This window comes from Arachis hypogaea, chromosome 19, assembly GCF_003086295.3.
Source record: "Arachis hypogaea cultivar Tifrunner chromosome 19, arahy.Tifrunner.gnm2.J5K5, whole genome shotgun sequence".
In the NCBI taxonomy this organism is placed as follows: Eukaryota; Viridiplantae; Streptophyta; class Magnoliopsida; order Fabales; family Fabaceae; genus Arachis; species Arachis hypogaea.
This window is the reverse complement of record NC_092054.1, coordinates 153,291,088-153,308,420: the sequence shown is the minus strand read 5'-3', so window position 1 is coordinate 153,308,420 and position 17,333 is coordinate 153,291,088. Positions and strand designations below refer to the sequence as shown.

The following is a 17,333-nucleotide window of genomic DNA, read 5'->3' as shown; positions in this document are numbered from 1 at the left end:
CGATTAGAGGCAATGAGAAGTTCAAAAGTCATCTGAGAGCAAAGCTTTTTCTTTTAATCAAGATGAATGCAGAGGTAAGACGCTATTGCGCTTATGAGGGGAGGCGACAACTAGTTACATGCAAAGAATAGATACATGCAAACCAACTAAAAATTTACACAAACCATAATGAAATGGAATTTTCTTACAACCACATGAATTTGTGGAAAAACAATTATAACTAACTAACATTTTTCTTTCGGAAAAAGCTGTGCTAAATGTATACAACATTGCTTTTGCTTCCATTAGCAAACTCATCAGTCAGGTCACTAAAAATCATACTCAAACTTCAACTTTTCTTTTGCCACAAGTCACAGCTAAGTCTGCTCATTCCCTGTTGTGGCTACTTTTCGACCAGAATGCATCGAGCAGTCCACCCGAGGAATTTTGTTGCCTTGATGTACGTTATTCTATCAGATTATATGTTATCAGAGGGGGCTACACATTCACTTAACATATTTTACCGAAGGTTGAATGGCAAAGACATTTTTAAAGGAAGACATTGTAGCATTTGACTCTAACAACTTTGTCCTTTAATCTTTCAGGATACCGGATTATCAATGCTAACAGAAGGAATATCTTCTTGAGAATCTGATATGCTATTCAGGCATGGAGGTTTAGCTGCGCCGTAGTAAAAGAATGCCATGATTTTTGACAATTCATCTGCATTTCGAAGTGCTGACAGACCACCAAATTGAAGTTAAGCTTAGTCCGAAGGAAAACTAACAAGATATGAAAAAGGACATTTCTCCTTCTTTTAAATCTTTTAAATGCTAAAATAAAATAGACAGTCAAATACCTTTTTCACGGTATAAGATCTTCCCTGCTTTGGTAAAGATAATTTCTGGGAAGACTGACACTTGAAGTGCATCAACTAGTTCAGTCTCGACAACAGCATCAAGTGCAATACACTTCACATGAAATGAGATAAGATTTGAGATCCGAAAAATGAAAAATAAGAATTCAAATGGAGTAACAGGAATCAAAGTCAATCAATGTTATGACTCTACTTACTCTTGGGGATGGTAATCTGCAGTTCCATATGATATGCACAGCCTTCTCCAGTTCATTTCGAATTTTTTCATTCTCTTTCGGCCTAACAATAAAATAAAAATGTTATTAGTAGTAAGAATGATCAGTTGACGTAATTTTATTGCATATTACATCTAGTAGACCGAGAGTACTTTTGCAGATTCTAAGGTTTATTACACACGCAAGATAAAAACCCAAGACAATAAGCATCCTCATATTCACATGAATGCACACATAGTGATTTACAGGGAAACTCAATCTAGATTCTAGCAGAGGAATTCTTATTGTAAGGAGAAGAAAGTGTCAAAGTGAACTATCAAATTGCACTCCAACTAGGTTGCTAATTACACTGAACAAACAGCAGAGTGCTCTGATTAGAGTTCTCTAAAATGGCAAACTATATACAAAATAATTTTGCATTACATCCAACTGAATTTTTAAGATATAAATCAAACCTTCTATATCGATTGTGTACGAGAATAATCAACGGACTTATGTCTTTGAATACAGTCTCCTCCCATTCTGCAGTCTTTATGTCTTTAATAGGTCGAATGTAATTATCATCTCGCCATTCTATTTCTTCCTTGTCATCGTCGTCGTCGTCATCATCATTGGCCTTTTTGGTGTTCTTAATGGTAATCTTGTCGAAAAACTGCCCTAAGTTGAATCCCCGCCCATCTGCATCTTCAGGCCAGTCAGGATCCTCCTCTTCCACAACAAGCTGGTAATCATTCAAAAGCTTTTCGAATTTTCTCTTCTTCTCTTCAGGGTCTAACTCCTCTTGAACTTCCGGCTTTCTATCCATTACTTCTCTAATTTTCCTCCTCCATTCTAGTCTCTCTTCAAGGCTCATACTATAAGGGTCATTTTGATCAAATGAAGGAGGTGTGTCCTCTTCATCATCAGAGTCACTAGAAGCTTCACGCCGTCTCTTCCAATCAGCATCATCAGACTTGAGAGCTTGAACTCTTGTTGGTACTCTTATCACTTTAGAATCACCAACCTGCTTCAAGGAAATAGACCAAAAGAAACAAACAAAACTTTATTGAACTCTTTCAGACTATAACAATCAGAATATTTTGCTAAGATAAACTTCATACATATACGCATCATGAAAGAAAGCCTCAAGAGTTTTGAGAAAAAGCTCACATTCAAAAACTTCTTTCCGAGCTTTAACTGTTTCTGCTTGGGAATGATCAAGTTCCTCTTTTTTACAAAAGTAGGTGATACGAAGGATGACAAGGGCAAGGTCATCGAATTTGGTAGTGCCATTTCTTCGTGCAAAATATTTCAAAGAGAAAGACTCTGATATCAGAATATAATACAGTTAAAAGAAAGAAGAGAGTAATAATAACGAAACCCGAAGCTGTTGAGAGTTGGAATCGATTATGGATAAGGAAGGTGAATTGAAAGTGCCTTAGTAAATTATCATCTTCTTAAACTAAGAAAGAGTGTAGTTTCCTCACTGAAGCATTTTGTCAAACACAAAGAGAGTGTGAATGAGAAATTCTGTTACCACTTACCAACTAAAATCAGCTGCTTCAGCTTACGACGACAAAGAAACGCTCGCGATGAGTTGAAGGCTCGAACCATGGAATTGGAAGCTAAACGACATCAGCTTATTTTGCCCTTGAGGTTGGGCTTGTTGGATTCAGCCCAAATGCTCGTTGTATTATGGGCCTACCGGCCCGTTCAGCGTCTTTTTAGTAGAAACATAAATACTAAGTGTTTCAAGTCCAAAAAAAAAAATACTAAATGTTTGTTTGAATGACATTATTTTGATAAAAAAAAATTTTAATAATAAAATTAAAAATAATAAAAATTAAAAAAATATTTTTTAAATTTTTTTTATAAAAAAAATATTTTTTATATAATAAATAAATAAAAAAATTATATAAAATATTTAAATATAAATTTATTTTTATTTTTCTATAAAATTTTTTATAAAAAGATAACTCAAAAAAATTATTTTTTAATAGACTCATCCAAACAAGCCTAAATCTAACAAAATTTAAGAGAGGAAGAGGGAGATTGAGAGGGAGAAGACCGACGACGACCACGACGACGACGGAGGCGGAAGTTTTTTCCGTCCTGAAATCTGACTCTATCGGTTAAGGGATTGAGGCAGGTACCGATGGTTTCAAACGCTTGTTTTCTTTCTTTTTTGTGTGGATTATTAGGGGTTTAACCTCAGGCTGCACTTTTCTTAATCTTTCTAGGGTTTGTAACAGAACAGGCAAAGGGTTTTAGGAATCTAAATGCTGAAATTTTCAAGTAATTAAAGAGATTTGGAATTGTTTGATTATATTATGTTGCTGCAGTGTATTGATGATGGTTACTTGTGTGTATAGCAGAATAAGGGGGGTATATTATAAAGCCATGGAAGATACGTTGGGTTCAACTAGTTCTTCAACAGCAATCAACTCTTCCAATATAGGATTTCAGGTACTTTGTTTCTTTCACTTCTTTCACCGTTTACCGTGATGATGATGATTTTTCAGTTTTTCCTTCTGTTTTGATTCTTGTAATGTAACATGCGTGGGGTATCTTTTTTCTTATTTTGGCAGCTATTGAAGAAGCATGGTTGGAAAGAAGGCACCGGTCTTGGGGTCTCTGAGCAGGTATTTCCTTTTCCCTTTTTTTTATCTTCTTACTCTCTGAAGATGGAATCAGCAATCATAACACTGATATAATTTTGAACAGTTATGTTACACTGTTAATTCACGCCAAACTATTTTCTTGATAATTCCGTTGGAAAATTTGTATACTTTTGGGGGAAATGAGTTGAATTTGGTTTGGTTTTTCTAAATATTAAGACGTAGATGGACTGCAGGACTGTCCTTTTTCTTTTTTTTTCCTTCACATCACTTTGCATATTGAGATTATAAATTGTGAAGCCTATCTGTGTTGCACTATATTAGAAGCATAATAAATAGTGAAATGCCTATACATCACTAATGAGTTTATGAGGTTATGTTTGTTTGTCACCCCAATTCCAACAGTGGTTGCAAGTCTACTCTTGCAATGCTTCCATTTTCTCAGCAATTGTAGTCTATTTTGAAACTTTGATAGTTAGTTTGTGTAAGGTATTTTCAATTCGCTTGCAGAAAATATAATAAATAAGTTTATTGTCCAAACAGGGTAGATTAGAGCCTGTAGAAACATATGTGAAGAATAATAAGCGAGGTTTGGGAGCAGATAAAGCGAAGAAAAAGGCTGTCAAACCTGTTCATACTGATGATGGTTCTAGGGAAAACAATAAGCAGGTATGTTCTATTTTTTTTCTTTTCTAAATTTTGTCATCTAAGATTATCTACCATTCTATGTTCTATTTGATTTAGACTATGTTAAAAATTATAGCTTGGCAACTTACATGGGAGAAGGACTTTGGCTTGGCAATATATTCTGGTAGTTTAGCATAATTGTGCAATGGTCGCCATTAGTTGGCCGAGCTATCTGGTTGAAGATAGAGTCATACATCCCTTTTGATATGATTTGCTGCTATTTTGACATCGAGACAGCTTGCTGTCTTTATTTTCTACATTATCTACTGGTTCTTTGATATTGTACATGACATGATTTCCTGATTTTCATCGACTTCAATTGCTTTTAGGAAACTAAGAAAAAAACCAAAGCACTTTCTAAACGGATTAGAAAGATGGAGGAGTTTGAGAAGAAGATGCAAGAGAAGGAATTTGAGCGTGCTTTCTTCAGGGAGTTCTGGCCAGAAAATGTATAATTGATAATAAGGTGTATCACACCATTATACGTCATCATTACCTCCTGCATTTACCATCGAATACTGTAGATTAGTTCAGAGTTTGTGCAAATTGGATCTTTAAACATTTTCACTACATACAGGAGTTCAGAAGCCTTTGCAAGACAAAAGCAGTTACAGCAGCATATTTTAACTGTAAATAATAAACTTTTCTTTAATTATTTTTTGTAAAATTGATAAAATATGTAAAGGCTGAAGGTACTTAACGTTTTTTTTTTTTGGTCAAAGGGTACTTAACGTTAACCCACCTCTAAAGAGTAAAGAATGCTCCCAATTGTATTTTCTCCGAATGTGTTTCACCCCAACACCCCTATGGCCCTATCCCTATGTCCCTGATAGGTAAAATCTTGAAAGCATTGGGTTCGTGCTACAGAATGTTGCCATCAAACACTTACGGGAATCGATTCCTCTAAAGTTGTATTGTCACTTTAGAGAAAAAAATACACTATTAATCACCATTGAATTAAAATAGTAGGGTTCACAAATAATAAATGTTATAAATTTAAAGGTGATTAAAGCATCATTTTACCATTTTACTAAAAGGTGAATTTTATCATGTAAAAGAAAGATTCTTTTTATATGTGTAGAAATTTGTTGTTATGTTTTTAGTAAAACAAGTGTCTAGAGAGAATACAATTATAACTATAGTGGAAGACAAAAGCTGATGTTGATGCAAAATGTAGACCTCACTGTAATGGATTAATTTCATCAATAATTTAATAATATAAATTTGATTAGGTATTAATTATGAATAATAATGATGGGCTAGTTTTTTTTTTTTCTTTTTAATGGATTTAAGTTTCTGGGTCACCATTTTTTTCTCTGAATTTGGGTCTTAATTGAATTTTTTTTTATGAAAAACGAAAATAATAAATATAATATCTTATGGATTTAGGAGTTATTTGAATTTTTTTTTGTTCGGATCTTAATTAATTTTTTCTGTGTAGATGTAGGTGTTGATTTTTTTTATGAAAAGTGGACACTTTTTTTTTGTCATGAAAACTGTATTTTTGTGTTCTTGAAAATATTAGTTTAATCTTTTGCATATATTATTTTTATTCTAATACTATTAATAATCTTATTGTTAATAATGTTTTAGACTATAATCATTCATTAGTTATGATTTTATTATTAGTTATATGGTTAATTTTGTAGTAGGTAAATTAATCATTAGTTATATGGTTAATTTTTGTAGTAAGATACATAATTTACGGTATAAGTTTAAAAATAATGAAACAACAAAAAGAATTTAAATGGCTTTTAATCCAATTTTAATATGTTAAACTTTATTTAAATATTATGAATACAAAGTACATAATTATTTTTTAAAAATTTTTTATAAGGCTCATTTTTTAAAGGATTCATTTTTATAACAGTACTTATCATTTCATAATTTTAGAACGAATTAAATATTAAAAAAAAAAAGAAAAAAATAGCAATAAAATTCACCTAAATGAATCATGAAAGAATGATATCATATCATATCCAATAATAGATAATACTCTACTTAATATCTATATTAACTAATTTAATGTATAAAAATGACAACATTCATTTTAAGGATAAATTACATAAATAAACTGAATGAGTTTTAAATTTACATGAATGTTCAATTACATGTGATTCGAATTAATAGGTGTATTAGTAAATCGAATTCGTTGGAATCAATTTACTATGAAAAAATATTTTAGTGAAGACTATCTCATATAAATCAAATCTATTTGATTTAATTTACGTAAAACAAAGTCAATAGCTTCGATTTAATAGGAGCAGCTTCAATGGAGATAAATCGAAACTATAATAATCGAACCACACTCAAGGTAAATCAAATTCATGAGTTTAGATTTAATGGTTTTGACAAAAAATTGCAATAAATTCATATAACCATTTTGCATTTTGGACATTCATATAAATTTAGAACGCATTCAATTTGTTTATGTAATTTACCCTCATTTTAATTTTTCCGGTCATACACACACATATATATATATATATATATATATATATATATATATGAATCATTCTAAATTAGCATCCATCTAACATATTCTTTTTGTAATCGTTTTTACATCAATAAATTATTTATTATCAAGCATGAATATAACTTATTAAATAACATGATGCCATTTAATAAAATACTCATGAAAAAAGCATACATATTTAATTTTTTAGTAAAAATTATAAATTATATTTTGAAATTCTAACAACTATATTAACTAAATATATTCAAAATTTTTACCAAGGTTTTACGAAAAGAATTCTAATTAAACACTAAATTCTATCATCGATTTACAATTGTTACAATACAAAAATTTTATCACGTACCAAAAATAGTATCATCAAAGTAAACCCTAAACGAATCAAAATTAAATTCTAAATGCTAAACCATTTTATTCTTGTGCACTATTATATTTTTTTTATAACGTAAATTATATATCTTACTACAAAAATTAACCATATAACTAATGATTAATTTACCTACTACAAAATTAACCATATAACTAATAATAAAATCATAACTAATGAATGATTATAGTCTAAAATATTATTAACAATAAGATTATTAATAGTATTAGAATAAAAATAATATGTGCAAAAGACTAAACTAATATTTTCAAGAACACAAAATACAGCTTTCATGACAAAAAAAAGTGTCCACTTTTCATCAATCAACACCTACATCTACATAGAAAAAATTAATTAAGACCCAAACAAAAAAAATTCAAATAACTCCCAAATTCATAAGATATTATGTTTATTATTTTCGTTTTTCATAAAAAAAATTCAAGTAAGACCCAAATCCAGAGAAAAAAATGGCCTGGCCCAGAAACTTAAATCCATTAAAGAAAAAAACAAAAACCAACCCATCATTATCATTCATAATTAATACCTAATCAAATTTATATTATTAAATTATTGATGAAATTAATCCACTACAATGGAGTCCACATTTTGCATCAACATCAGTTTTTATCTTCCACTATAGTTGTAATTGTACTCTCTCTCTAGACATTTGTTCTACTAAAAACATGACAACAAATTTCTACACATATAGAAAGAATCTTTCTTCTACACGATAGAATTCACCTTACTAAAATTATCATTTAGAGGATCTTTTTCCTTTATTAAATATGAAACTTTATCGTTTTCGATTTGGTCTTGTTTCTCATCAAATTGGTGCAAAATAAATAGAAACCGGCAAGTTTTTCAGATTTTTTGTTCTTAAGAAAATATTTAATGAAACCATCCCTGACTTTTGTGGTCATATTGGTGCAAGTGATTTACATAAAAGAAATACATGCTATATCCTACTAAGCACGCGTTAAATCAACAAGAAGATTTTCTAAGTTTGAAACGCTAGTGAAGGCACATACGGATCCAGAAAATAATAAGCTTTTCTCTGAATCCTGTATACAATCCTGTCAATGTTTTCCGGAGATAATTTTGTATCATGTCTGATATGTATGATAATGAGCTTTCAAAACCTAACCACAGCAACAGCTATGATCTTAAAAATTGGTATGTTGAAGTGAAAGCACATTATGCCATACAAAACTTTCAAATGAACTGGGGTTTAATACAAGGGGAAAGCACGAATGAGGTAAGAGGATATACAACTTAGCTGCCAAAAACAAAAATGATTTCGCGCTTATGGGATAGACAAAAATTTAATATTGGGTTAATGCTTGATGATTACCCATGGAATAGTGTCAACCTATGCTGGTATCAAGCCATATGATTGAAGTACAATGCAAGTAAACGCAACATCATCTTCTTTTCTTGCTTTCTTCAGGCTTAATGAGCTGGACAGGTGCAGCTGGTATTCTGACCCACCATTCTTTAAGGCGCCTTATCCATCTGGCACTGCTTTCCCTCCTCCATGGCATCGCCCTTGTGTAACCCTCAACGAACACCACCAAAAATATGTATTTTGGAGGAACAAAAGCAAACACGGCAGCTATGAAAACCATGAACATTGCAACCTTCTCTGTAGCCTGCATGAGGAAAATAGAGTTCCTTATGAATCAATTTGTTTAACCATCATACAGCTTACAATGAAATAGACAACTAGGATACCCACTGGTGGTAATAGAGCAAGTAGAAGCGCTCTCATTTTTAGGAGAACAATATTTCCAGCTTGAATAAGTGATTCAAATTGCGTAATGGCCTCTTGTAATGTCAGCAGTTGTTCTACTGCATTTTTATTTGGTGGCGCAGTTATTATGAATGCTTCTAATGGTCGTCCCTTTCTAAAATGCCTATGCCAGAGCATGACAATTGCAGTGAACATGAAAATGGATGGCACTAAATACTGAATCCAGCCCCTGTACATCAATGTTAACAAACTTGTTTATTCATCCAATCTTCAACACAAGAATATCAATTATTAAACAGCGATCACTCTCAGATCAGTTGGCAATCAATTTGTTCAATAAAACTGGCAATGCAAATTAGTAATTACGCACTTCAAGATCAGAGATTTGACATTATGAACTACTTGTCGATGTAAAGTTGAAAATACACAGGTAGTATGCAGAATGATGAGGGAAACGTTGAAGGATCTTGCATGAGATGGCCTTATCAACAAATAACCACAATGATAAGAATTTCAAGAATCAAGAAAAGTAGATACAATTCATGTCAATACATTAAAATTACTCTCTGGTCCTTGATTAATATCATTCCACATTAATTTCTCTCCTTTTTTTTTTCCTTCTGATTTTTTAGTATCTTTTGCTATGTGATTTTAGTTACTTTGCAGCTAAATCTCAATATCCAGTACAGATTAAATTTATACACCGATTAGTAATGAAGTTGAGTCCTGTCCATAAGTCCAAGAGGAAAACAATAAGAAACTAACGGTACCCCATTCTTGGGCCTAACTCGATAGATTAAGGATTCAGACCAATGGTTATATGGTTATTTGAGATTGACGAGACGAAGTTAAGGACCATGAATGAAGGCTTTAAAAATTTTCAACTCTAAGGAAAACCAAATTGAAACAATTTATGCATAGAGTAACCCGTTTTAACATGGTCCGCTAATAATATGCCAATATTACAATCGAAATATTACCTTATAATTACATAGCAGGAGAGAATCAAAAACAATGTTGATTTGCAAAAGTCTTTCCACAAGGTCAAATGCCGTAGTCGGATAGCAAGTTCTATCAATGGGAATAGTAGTTCCTACAAGGAGATAAACAAATCATCCATACCATACCATATAGCAAAAACCATAGGCTCCACCTATAATTTCCTTATCTGCTTGAGGAAACCTTCTAATGAGCATATATTCTGGGCTTATAGATAGCCTAACCCATTGAGCATATCTTTTGAGTTGAAAATTGAAATACAATTTCAGTATGAAGCAAATTATTTATATTGAGCTTAGATGTACCAAAGAGAACAAATGATATCACCAAAAGCAAAAACAAAAAATATATTTTACTTATTTTGCATTCAACTAGAATCCAGCAAATTAGTACTTTTATGGTGCATAGGAAGCATTTACAGTTCTAGTTTTTTGCAGCATATGTAAGTTGAAGTGTTTGTAAGATTTTAATAAATTATTTTCTAGCGAGGGCACGAGGCATCACATTTTCAGCTCATTTGAACCACCAATAAGGCTAAGCTATTCTTTAATGCAGAAGCAGTAAATTGAGTTACCATGATTTCCACAATGAATGTGAGTTGTGATTTAAGTTTTCTTTAAAAAAAAAAAAAAAGCAAACAAAATGATAATGGGACAAAAGTCATAATGAACCTTCATTACTGCAGCATTTGTATCAATGCCTTCAACCTTCACTTGGTCCACAGTTGCCTGTGCAGCTGCAACTTTTCCAGTGTCATTAAGGGACTGTTTCACTGCCACTTCCAAGGGACTAATCTCACCAACACGGATATCACCAACAGCAATTGTTTCTTCATAAACATTAGCCACACATTTTGATTTAAATCCATGAGAGGAAAGTGCCACAACTGACGGTGGAGATAAAACCGGTTGTCTTTTTGTATCTAAAGTCCCAGGAATATCACGTTTAATGGAAACAGCAGTTAGATATGTCAAGCTATTTGTCAGGGTTTCCAAGATCATATCTCCCCGTGGAAGAGTTTCAGCCAGGCTAAAAGTAAGCAAGGTTTTATAGTTAGATGAGAAAAACTTGAAAGCCTCTTTAACTGCACGATACCGGAAAACACCCAGCATAGCCCTGGCAAGTACTTCTGATTTCTGTGCCTCTTTAAGGTAGTATTTTCTGATAAACTGGTGAGAACGGAGAACCTCCAGGCTAATGTCCAACCAATAGTCACGACGGAAGTTTGCTTTAAATTCAGGGAATTCAAAATAAACAGGCTCTGCTCTGTCAATACATTTTGAAAAACCATAAAATTTGAATTGGAAAGCGAGTGAAATATATAGACCAGTCTCATAAAGTATTTGTTACAACTTACACAGAAGTTGATTTATACATCACGGCTTTATCAAAAAGGCGAGCACCAAGGGGTCCAGTCAAGTCAGGCTTTATGACTTGCTTCATGTCTGTGCCAAGATCATATCGAATAGCTTTCTCATACAAACCAACTCCAAGTGGCTCAAAGTATAGAGCATAATTGGTCAGGGTCAACCGCCCTATGAAGGTAAGAAATTTGGGGTTCCTAAGTCCGTTATTCAATGCATTGTTCATACATAATGCATAAAGAAATGGCTAAAACTGCATGATCAGCAATAGCTTACTTCATTCCACAATTACTCCAACTTGCTGGATTCATCCACCTAAAGTCTAAAAGACTATTTAGGACCACAAAAAATAAGAAGAAAAAGAAAAGAATTCTAAGAAGAAGGATTCACTTAGCAGAATGAATAATTTTTGTGGCTCCACCAATCCTGATATCTATAGCACATAAAGATAACAAAAAAGAGCTAGATACTACCATTGCAAACTATAGGAACCCTCTATGGCTCTATCATCCTAGAAGTATCTCAGTCACTCGGTGTCCAAGATCGAATGAGACCCTATAATCAACAGGGGCAACTAGACTATATGAATGCCTGATAGAATGACTCACCCGGCCAAGCAGACATTCCAATATGTTGAAGAACAGGTTGAGTTGGTATTGTTCCATCAACATCGAGGACAATCTCTTCTTCGGCAAGCTGAAGATTCCCAGAACAAGCAGCCAGCGCATTTTTAGAATTCTTCAGAACTCTGCATGCAGCGCATTGTTAAGAACTAAAACAAACAATGCAGATCACTGAAAGGCCATCCAACAGAAACTGAAGTTGATGGAAGCAAAACAATAGCCATACTTATCAAGGAATCTTATGTATTTGTCATAAACAAGAAAGTGGAGGCGATTCTCGGAAGAAACAGTGAGCGCGCTAAAGAGATTGTGGACGGTTATTATATCAGCAACAGTAACACAAGCAGGAGCTATCCTGGAGAAAGCTTCCAGACCAACCGTTTTTTCATCATCAACCTAACTCCAACCAACTAAACAATCAAACAAATTGCAATGCCGTATCGTTCATTATTCATTAGAAAACAGAAAGCAGAAAGAACCTGAAGTGCCATGTTAGTGGAACTGGAATAGAAGAAGGAACCTTCATCTTCATCACCATTAGCCTCGTATCTTCTGCATTTAGGAGTTTCCTGCAATTTTGATCACATCATCATTCATCACATCACACACTTTGTTAACAATTTGAACTATGTATTATGAGAACAGAGAGAGACATTGTCGTCGCTCTCGACGCTGGGGGATTCCCAGGCGAGCATCATGTCATAGGTCAAACGACGGAAGTGCTTGTCGTTTAGGTAATTGGGAGTGGCGGTGAATTTGTGAAGAGCCTTGAAGGAGCAGAACTCCAGAAGGTTCCTAGCGTAAGTTAGAAGCTCCTTGACGCTCAACGGAAGCTCCGAATCGAAGGCGTGTTGTAGTTCGTGAGTCGAAACTCCAAGGATCCTGAGAAAGAGAATGAAATCAATTAGATTAGACGGTTTTTGATGAATTGGAATGAATGGAAGAAGAGAAGAGAAGAGAGGAGAACTGAGAAGAGCGAGCGACGACAGAGTTGGCGAGAGGAGAGAGCTGAGGGATGGGTTTGAAGGATAAGTTGTTTTGTGGAGAAGGAGGAAGGGCGGAGGAGGGGCGGTTGCGGCGGTTGAAGAGCGATCTGATGGAATCTTGTTGGTTTCGGAGGAAGGACTCCCACGGTGACATTCTTTTGTTTGAAATTCCGTTGAAATGCTCAGTCTCCGATTCAACGTCGGTTTCGGGTTCCGATTCCATGTTCTGAGAGGGGTGAAATGGCGATGCAATCCGCGCCAAATGGGTTGTTTGTGTTGTTGCTTGATCACTGGGTAAACTTTTATCTTTTCCGCTTCTTTCTTCTTTCTCACTTAATTTTTGAATCAAATTTCTCCGGCCGATAATCGCTTTTAGTTCCAATAATAATTTGGGGTGATAGTTACAGCAAGTTTTATAATATGTAGTTATTAATTAGTTATTATTAATATTTTTAGTAGCGTAAAATTTTACTTAATAATATGAGATTATTTATTTTTTTATTAATTAAATATTAGACTGATTTTAATAAAAATATTAACGCCGTAGACTTTCTCATAATCCTGTTCCACTGCTTCCTTTTACATGTATTTATATAAAAGTATAAAAAATTATTATTTTAACATAAAAAATTAATAGTTGAATACGTACATTATTTAACTAATTAGATATCATGAATATTTTTATATAAGTAGACGTTAATTTTATTTTTAAAATTTTTTATTATGTATATTTATAAAAAAAATGTATTTGTAATATACAAATTCAATTTTTTCTATTAGAATATAATATAATTATCATCTTAATTCACCATATATTTTTATTATTATTATTTATTATAAAAGCAAATAAATAGATATATGTTAATTAGAAATATTAGCTATTAAAATTATTTTTATTTATTAAATTTGTATAAAAAATAATAAATGTCCTATTAACAATATGATTAAAAAAATAAAAATAAAAAATAAAAAATATTTTTAAAAAATAGAGATGAACACTTCTAATATACTACATACATCATCTTTCATTTTCTCTTAATCATTTTTTTTATTTTTTCTTTTTACTCCAAACTTTATTAAATGAAGAAGAAAAGAATCTTTTTATGCATTTTATCCTTCGATTTCACTATACATTTAACTATTTTTGTTAATTAAGTCTAATTAGTCCAAATCCAATAAAAATAACTTACACAATATATGTTTGAATCACACTTCTTTTTTTTTTTGTATTTTTTTATTGTTGTTCTTTTAATGTTGTAGATTTTTTTCTTCTCATCCTCCTCCTCTTCTTCGTAATTGTTGCAGCATTTTTTTCTTTTTTTTTTTGTTTGTATTCTTATTAAAAATGTGAAAGAAAAAAATTATGAGTAAGTTTACAAAAAGAAGAAAAGAAAATGTTGGAGAATTTTAAATTTTATAGAATTTATTTTAAAAAATGATATCAAAATTTTTTAACCGTGATACAATATATTTTTTAATTTTGACATTGAAATTTTTTAAACGTAGCACATGTTTTTGTTAAGAGAATGAAATAAGAAAATTTATGAGAATGTGAAATATGATGATGATGATGATGAAAAGAATAATAGGAGGAGGAAGGGGTGTTTTGAATTGTGCATATTTTATTAAAAATAAAACTGAATTTTTTTAACTGTGACACATATTTTTGTGAGGAGGATGAAACAAGAAAAATAATGAGAATGTGAAACACAAAGAAAAAGATGACGATGAAGAAGAAGAGGAAAAAGAATTTTGAATTGTGTAAAATTTATTAGAAAATTAGTACATAAAAATTTTAATTGTGACACATAAAATTTTTTTATTTTGACATTGAATTTTTTAACATTGACACAATTTTTTAACTAATTTTTCTTATCATTGAATTGATTGAGTGATATTGAACTCGTATATAAGATGTCTAGTTATTCTTTGTCATTTGTAACAAATTATTATATTTTTTATTTTCAAAATATATTTAAGTGTATTTTGTTGGTTGAGTAAGTTAAGATTTTGGATATGCAATCTTTTAAAATTTTATTGTGTCATTTATAAAAAATTTCAGTGTTATTTTTAATAATTTTTTTGTGTCATTAATATGAAATTTTTGTGTCATTTTTATTATCATTAAATTAATTATGTGATATTTAACTAACTACGAAGAAAAAGAAGGTGATGATAATGATATTGAAGGAAAAAATGAGAAAAAAGATGAAAGAGAAAAAATTAAATAAGAAAGGAAAAGGATAGTAAAAAGAAAATATAAGGAAGAAGAGATGTGTTATAAATGAAAAGAGAGAGAAAAAAAAAAGGATTTAGTGAGTTACGCCGAATGGATCCTCTCAATTTTTGTTAACAATTGAGGAAGTAAAGTGTGATCTCTCACCATTAATTTTATAAGTGGGATCAAGAATAAATATATAAGAGAGAGCAATGAAGTGCTAGAGATTACACTTTATACTCTCAATTTTTTTTTACAATTAAGAGGATCCACTCCCGTGAGTTACGTGACACACCCCCTCTCCAACTTCAGTTATTTCTTTCTCCTGAAATCCTTCTCTGTCTTCGCAATTTTATTTATTCTCTCTTTCTCTTCTCTTCTTCTTCTTCATCATTTCCATCTTCTCATCTCTTCTTCTTGAAATTATTCGCTATCATTAAATCCACTTCTTTCATTTTACTTCCTTCTTCTTCTCTATTCTATTTTATTCATTTAAATTTTATTTATCACAATCCTAAATCATAGAGATTCAATTTAATTAGTAAGGAAAGTATTCAACTTTTGAGTTCTAATTATTATTGAGACTTTAAGGTAACTTTTTGACTCAATAATTAGCTATATTTTTAATTTTTATCATCCTTATACTTGTGGGTATAGTAAAATCCAAAATTAGGGTTATTAGATTAGAAAATTTGGGGTTTTTGTCAAAGTGAGTAAGATTATGTTAATTGATAACATTAGTAGCTCACAAATATCATTATTGTCATATTTTTAGAGTTGTAGAGTTATTGAACATCATTTGATAGCTCGTTGATGTGCTTAAAATTGCTTCCGATTTTCTGGAATCAAGTTGTAAGTGGATATTATGTCTATAATCAGTGACGGATCTAAAAAATTTTGGTAGTGGGGGCAAAATTTATATAACATCATAATAATTTTTATAATAAAAATAATATGTGTATATAAAAAATTAAATATTAAATTATCTATTAACCATTATATATATGTGTATAAATATATGTATTGTTTAACTTATTTTTAATGTGTATTTTATATTTTAATATATATTTTATACAAATAATTATTTTTTATGTACATATAGCATGATTATTGTTATGATTATATTTTATTATTGTAAAATATTATTAGCCTTCAAAATATCTAATATATAAATTACAATACTAAAATAGTAATTTAAATAATAATATATAATTTAAAATTCTATTGTTTTAGGTTTTCTATTTTAAAAAATTAAATAATTTTTCTCTTAACACTACCATCAAAATTTCTCTCTTTTTATATATATTACTAAATAATTATATAGAAATCCACTTCCCAACGCAATTAGAAGTCGACTCTTATTGATATTTATAGGTAAAAAAGTTCTTACAATTAATATAGTTGCTATGCAAAAATTAAAGCTAATTTAAAAAGAAGATAAATAATATTCTTTTGAGTTGATTTTTAAAAAGGAACACTAATTTCGTTTAAATTTGAGAATTAATCATTCTAACGAATTTCTAATATAAAATTTTTAAATTGACGATTAAGTACCAAAAGTTGAGTAAAAAATTATTATGGGGTCAAACTTAATAATCTAATGGGGGCAAATAAATATTATTATCATATAATACTCAAAAAAATTTCAAATCGTAATGGGGCGCTCGCCCCCGCACCATTGTACATAGAACCGTCCATGTCTATAATTATTTTTAAGTGTATTATTACCAATATTTAAAGTGAATAATTATTTTTGAATTTTAAAAATATTTGATTATTCTGATTTTTGAAATTAATATTGAGTTATGAAACTTATAATTTTATAAAAATACACACGAGACGATATTTATATATTTTGTAAAGCGTGCATACTTTTTTATTTGACTTTATTGAACTTTAATGGCGGTTATGACGTTAACCTAGATGCATCTGCCTTAGACCTCAGTTAGCAGGGGTGTTACTAGCCTAATGTATAGGCCACATATTAGATCTGTTATACCGTACGGGTACACTAAAGGAAAGGGCTACCCTTAGAGATGGAGCCGCCTAAGTGTGTAATATTCGATTTGATTGATTTCTGGAATGAGAACTCCCATTTCAGTTCATTCCGCTTAATTATTTATCTATTTATTTGCATAATTAATTAATATGAATTCCTCATCTTTGGAAAGAAATATAATTTTTATGGTAAAACTTGT

General features: G+C 31.0%; 3 protein-coding genes across 10 annotated transcripts; 1 reads left to right on the top strand and 2 right to left on the bottom strand.

The window, feature by feature from the left end:
* Window positions 1–132: 132 nt before the first annotated feature.
* Window positions 133–2,707, bottom strand: LOC112779403 (thioredoxin-like fold domain-containing protein MRL7L, chloroplastic). 4 transcript variants are annotated; one of them, XM_025823645.2, is made up of 6 exons: window positions 2,595–2,707; window positions 2,221–2,376; window positions 1,527–2,077; window positions 1,054–1,135; window positions 839–950; window positions 133–717 (listed from the first exon to the last, which is right to left on the bottom strand). In XM_025823645.2, exons 2-6 carry the CDS (start codon window positions 2,341–2,343, stop codon window positions 581–583), a joined length of 1,005 nt encoding a protein of 334 aa, XP_025679430.1. In that variant the 5' UTR covers window positions 2,344–2,376; window positions 2,595–2,707; the 3' UTR covers window positions 133–580. The 4 variants fall into 4 exon arrangements, with proteins under 4 accessions (XP_025679430.1, XP_025679431.1, XP_025679428.1 ...); XM_025823646.2 differs by having other exon boundaries at window positions 1,527–2,074; XM_025823643.2 differs by having other exon boundaries at window positions 2,221–2,345; window positions 2,595–2,670.
* A 110-nt stretch (window positions 2,708–2,817) lies between these two features.
* LOC112779466 (uncharacterized) lies at window positions 2,818–5,135 on the top strand. 5 transcript variants are annotated; one of them, XM_025823746.3, is made up of 6 exons: window positions 3,047–3,199; window positions 3,291–3,345; window positions 3,426–3,516; window positions 3,639–3,692; window positions 4,212–4,337; window positions 4,685–5,135. In XM_025823746.3, the coding sequence occupies exons 3-6, from the start codon at window positions 3,451–3,453 to the stop codon at window positions 4,808–4,810; spliced, it is 372 nt and encodes a 123-aa protein (XP_025679531.1). In that variant the 5' UTR covers window positions 3,047–3,199; window positions 3,291–3,345; window positions 3,426–3,450; the 3' UTR covers window positions 4,811–5,135. The 5 variants fall into 5 exon arrangements, with proteins under 5 accessions (XP_025679528.1, XP_025679529.1, XP_025679530.1 ...); XM_025823743.3 differs by lacking the exon at window positions 3,291–3,345 and having other exon boundaries at window positions 2,818–3,199; window positions 3,423–3,516; XM_025823744.3 differs by lacking the exon at window positions 3,291–3,345 and having other exon boundaries at window positions 3,027–3,199.
* A 3,041-nt stretch (window positions 5,136–8,176) lies between these two features.
* LOC112777378 (uncharacterized) lies at window positions 8,177–13,285 on the bottom strand. The gene is made up of 10 exons (XM_025821727.2): window positions 12,899–13,285; window positions 12,585–12,813; window positions 12,411–12,500; window positions 12,158–12,327; window positions 11,917–12,056; window positions 11,302–11,479; window positions 10,616–11,210; window positions 9,926–10,038; window positions 8,931–9,174; window positions 8,177–8,844 (listed from the first exon to the last, which is right to left on the bottom strand). Exons 1-10 carry the CDS (start codon window positions 13,138–13,140, stop codon window positions 8,617–8,619), a joined length of 2,229 nt encoding a protein of 742 aa, XP_025677512.1. The 5' UTR covers window positions 13,141–13,285; the 3' UTR covers window positions 8,177–8,616.
* Window positions 13,286–17,333: the final 4,048 nt, after the last annotated feature.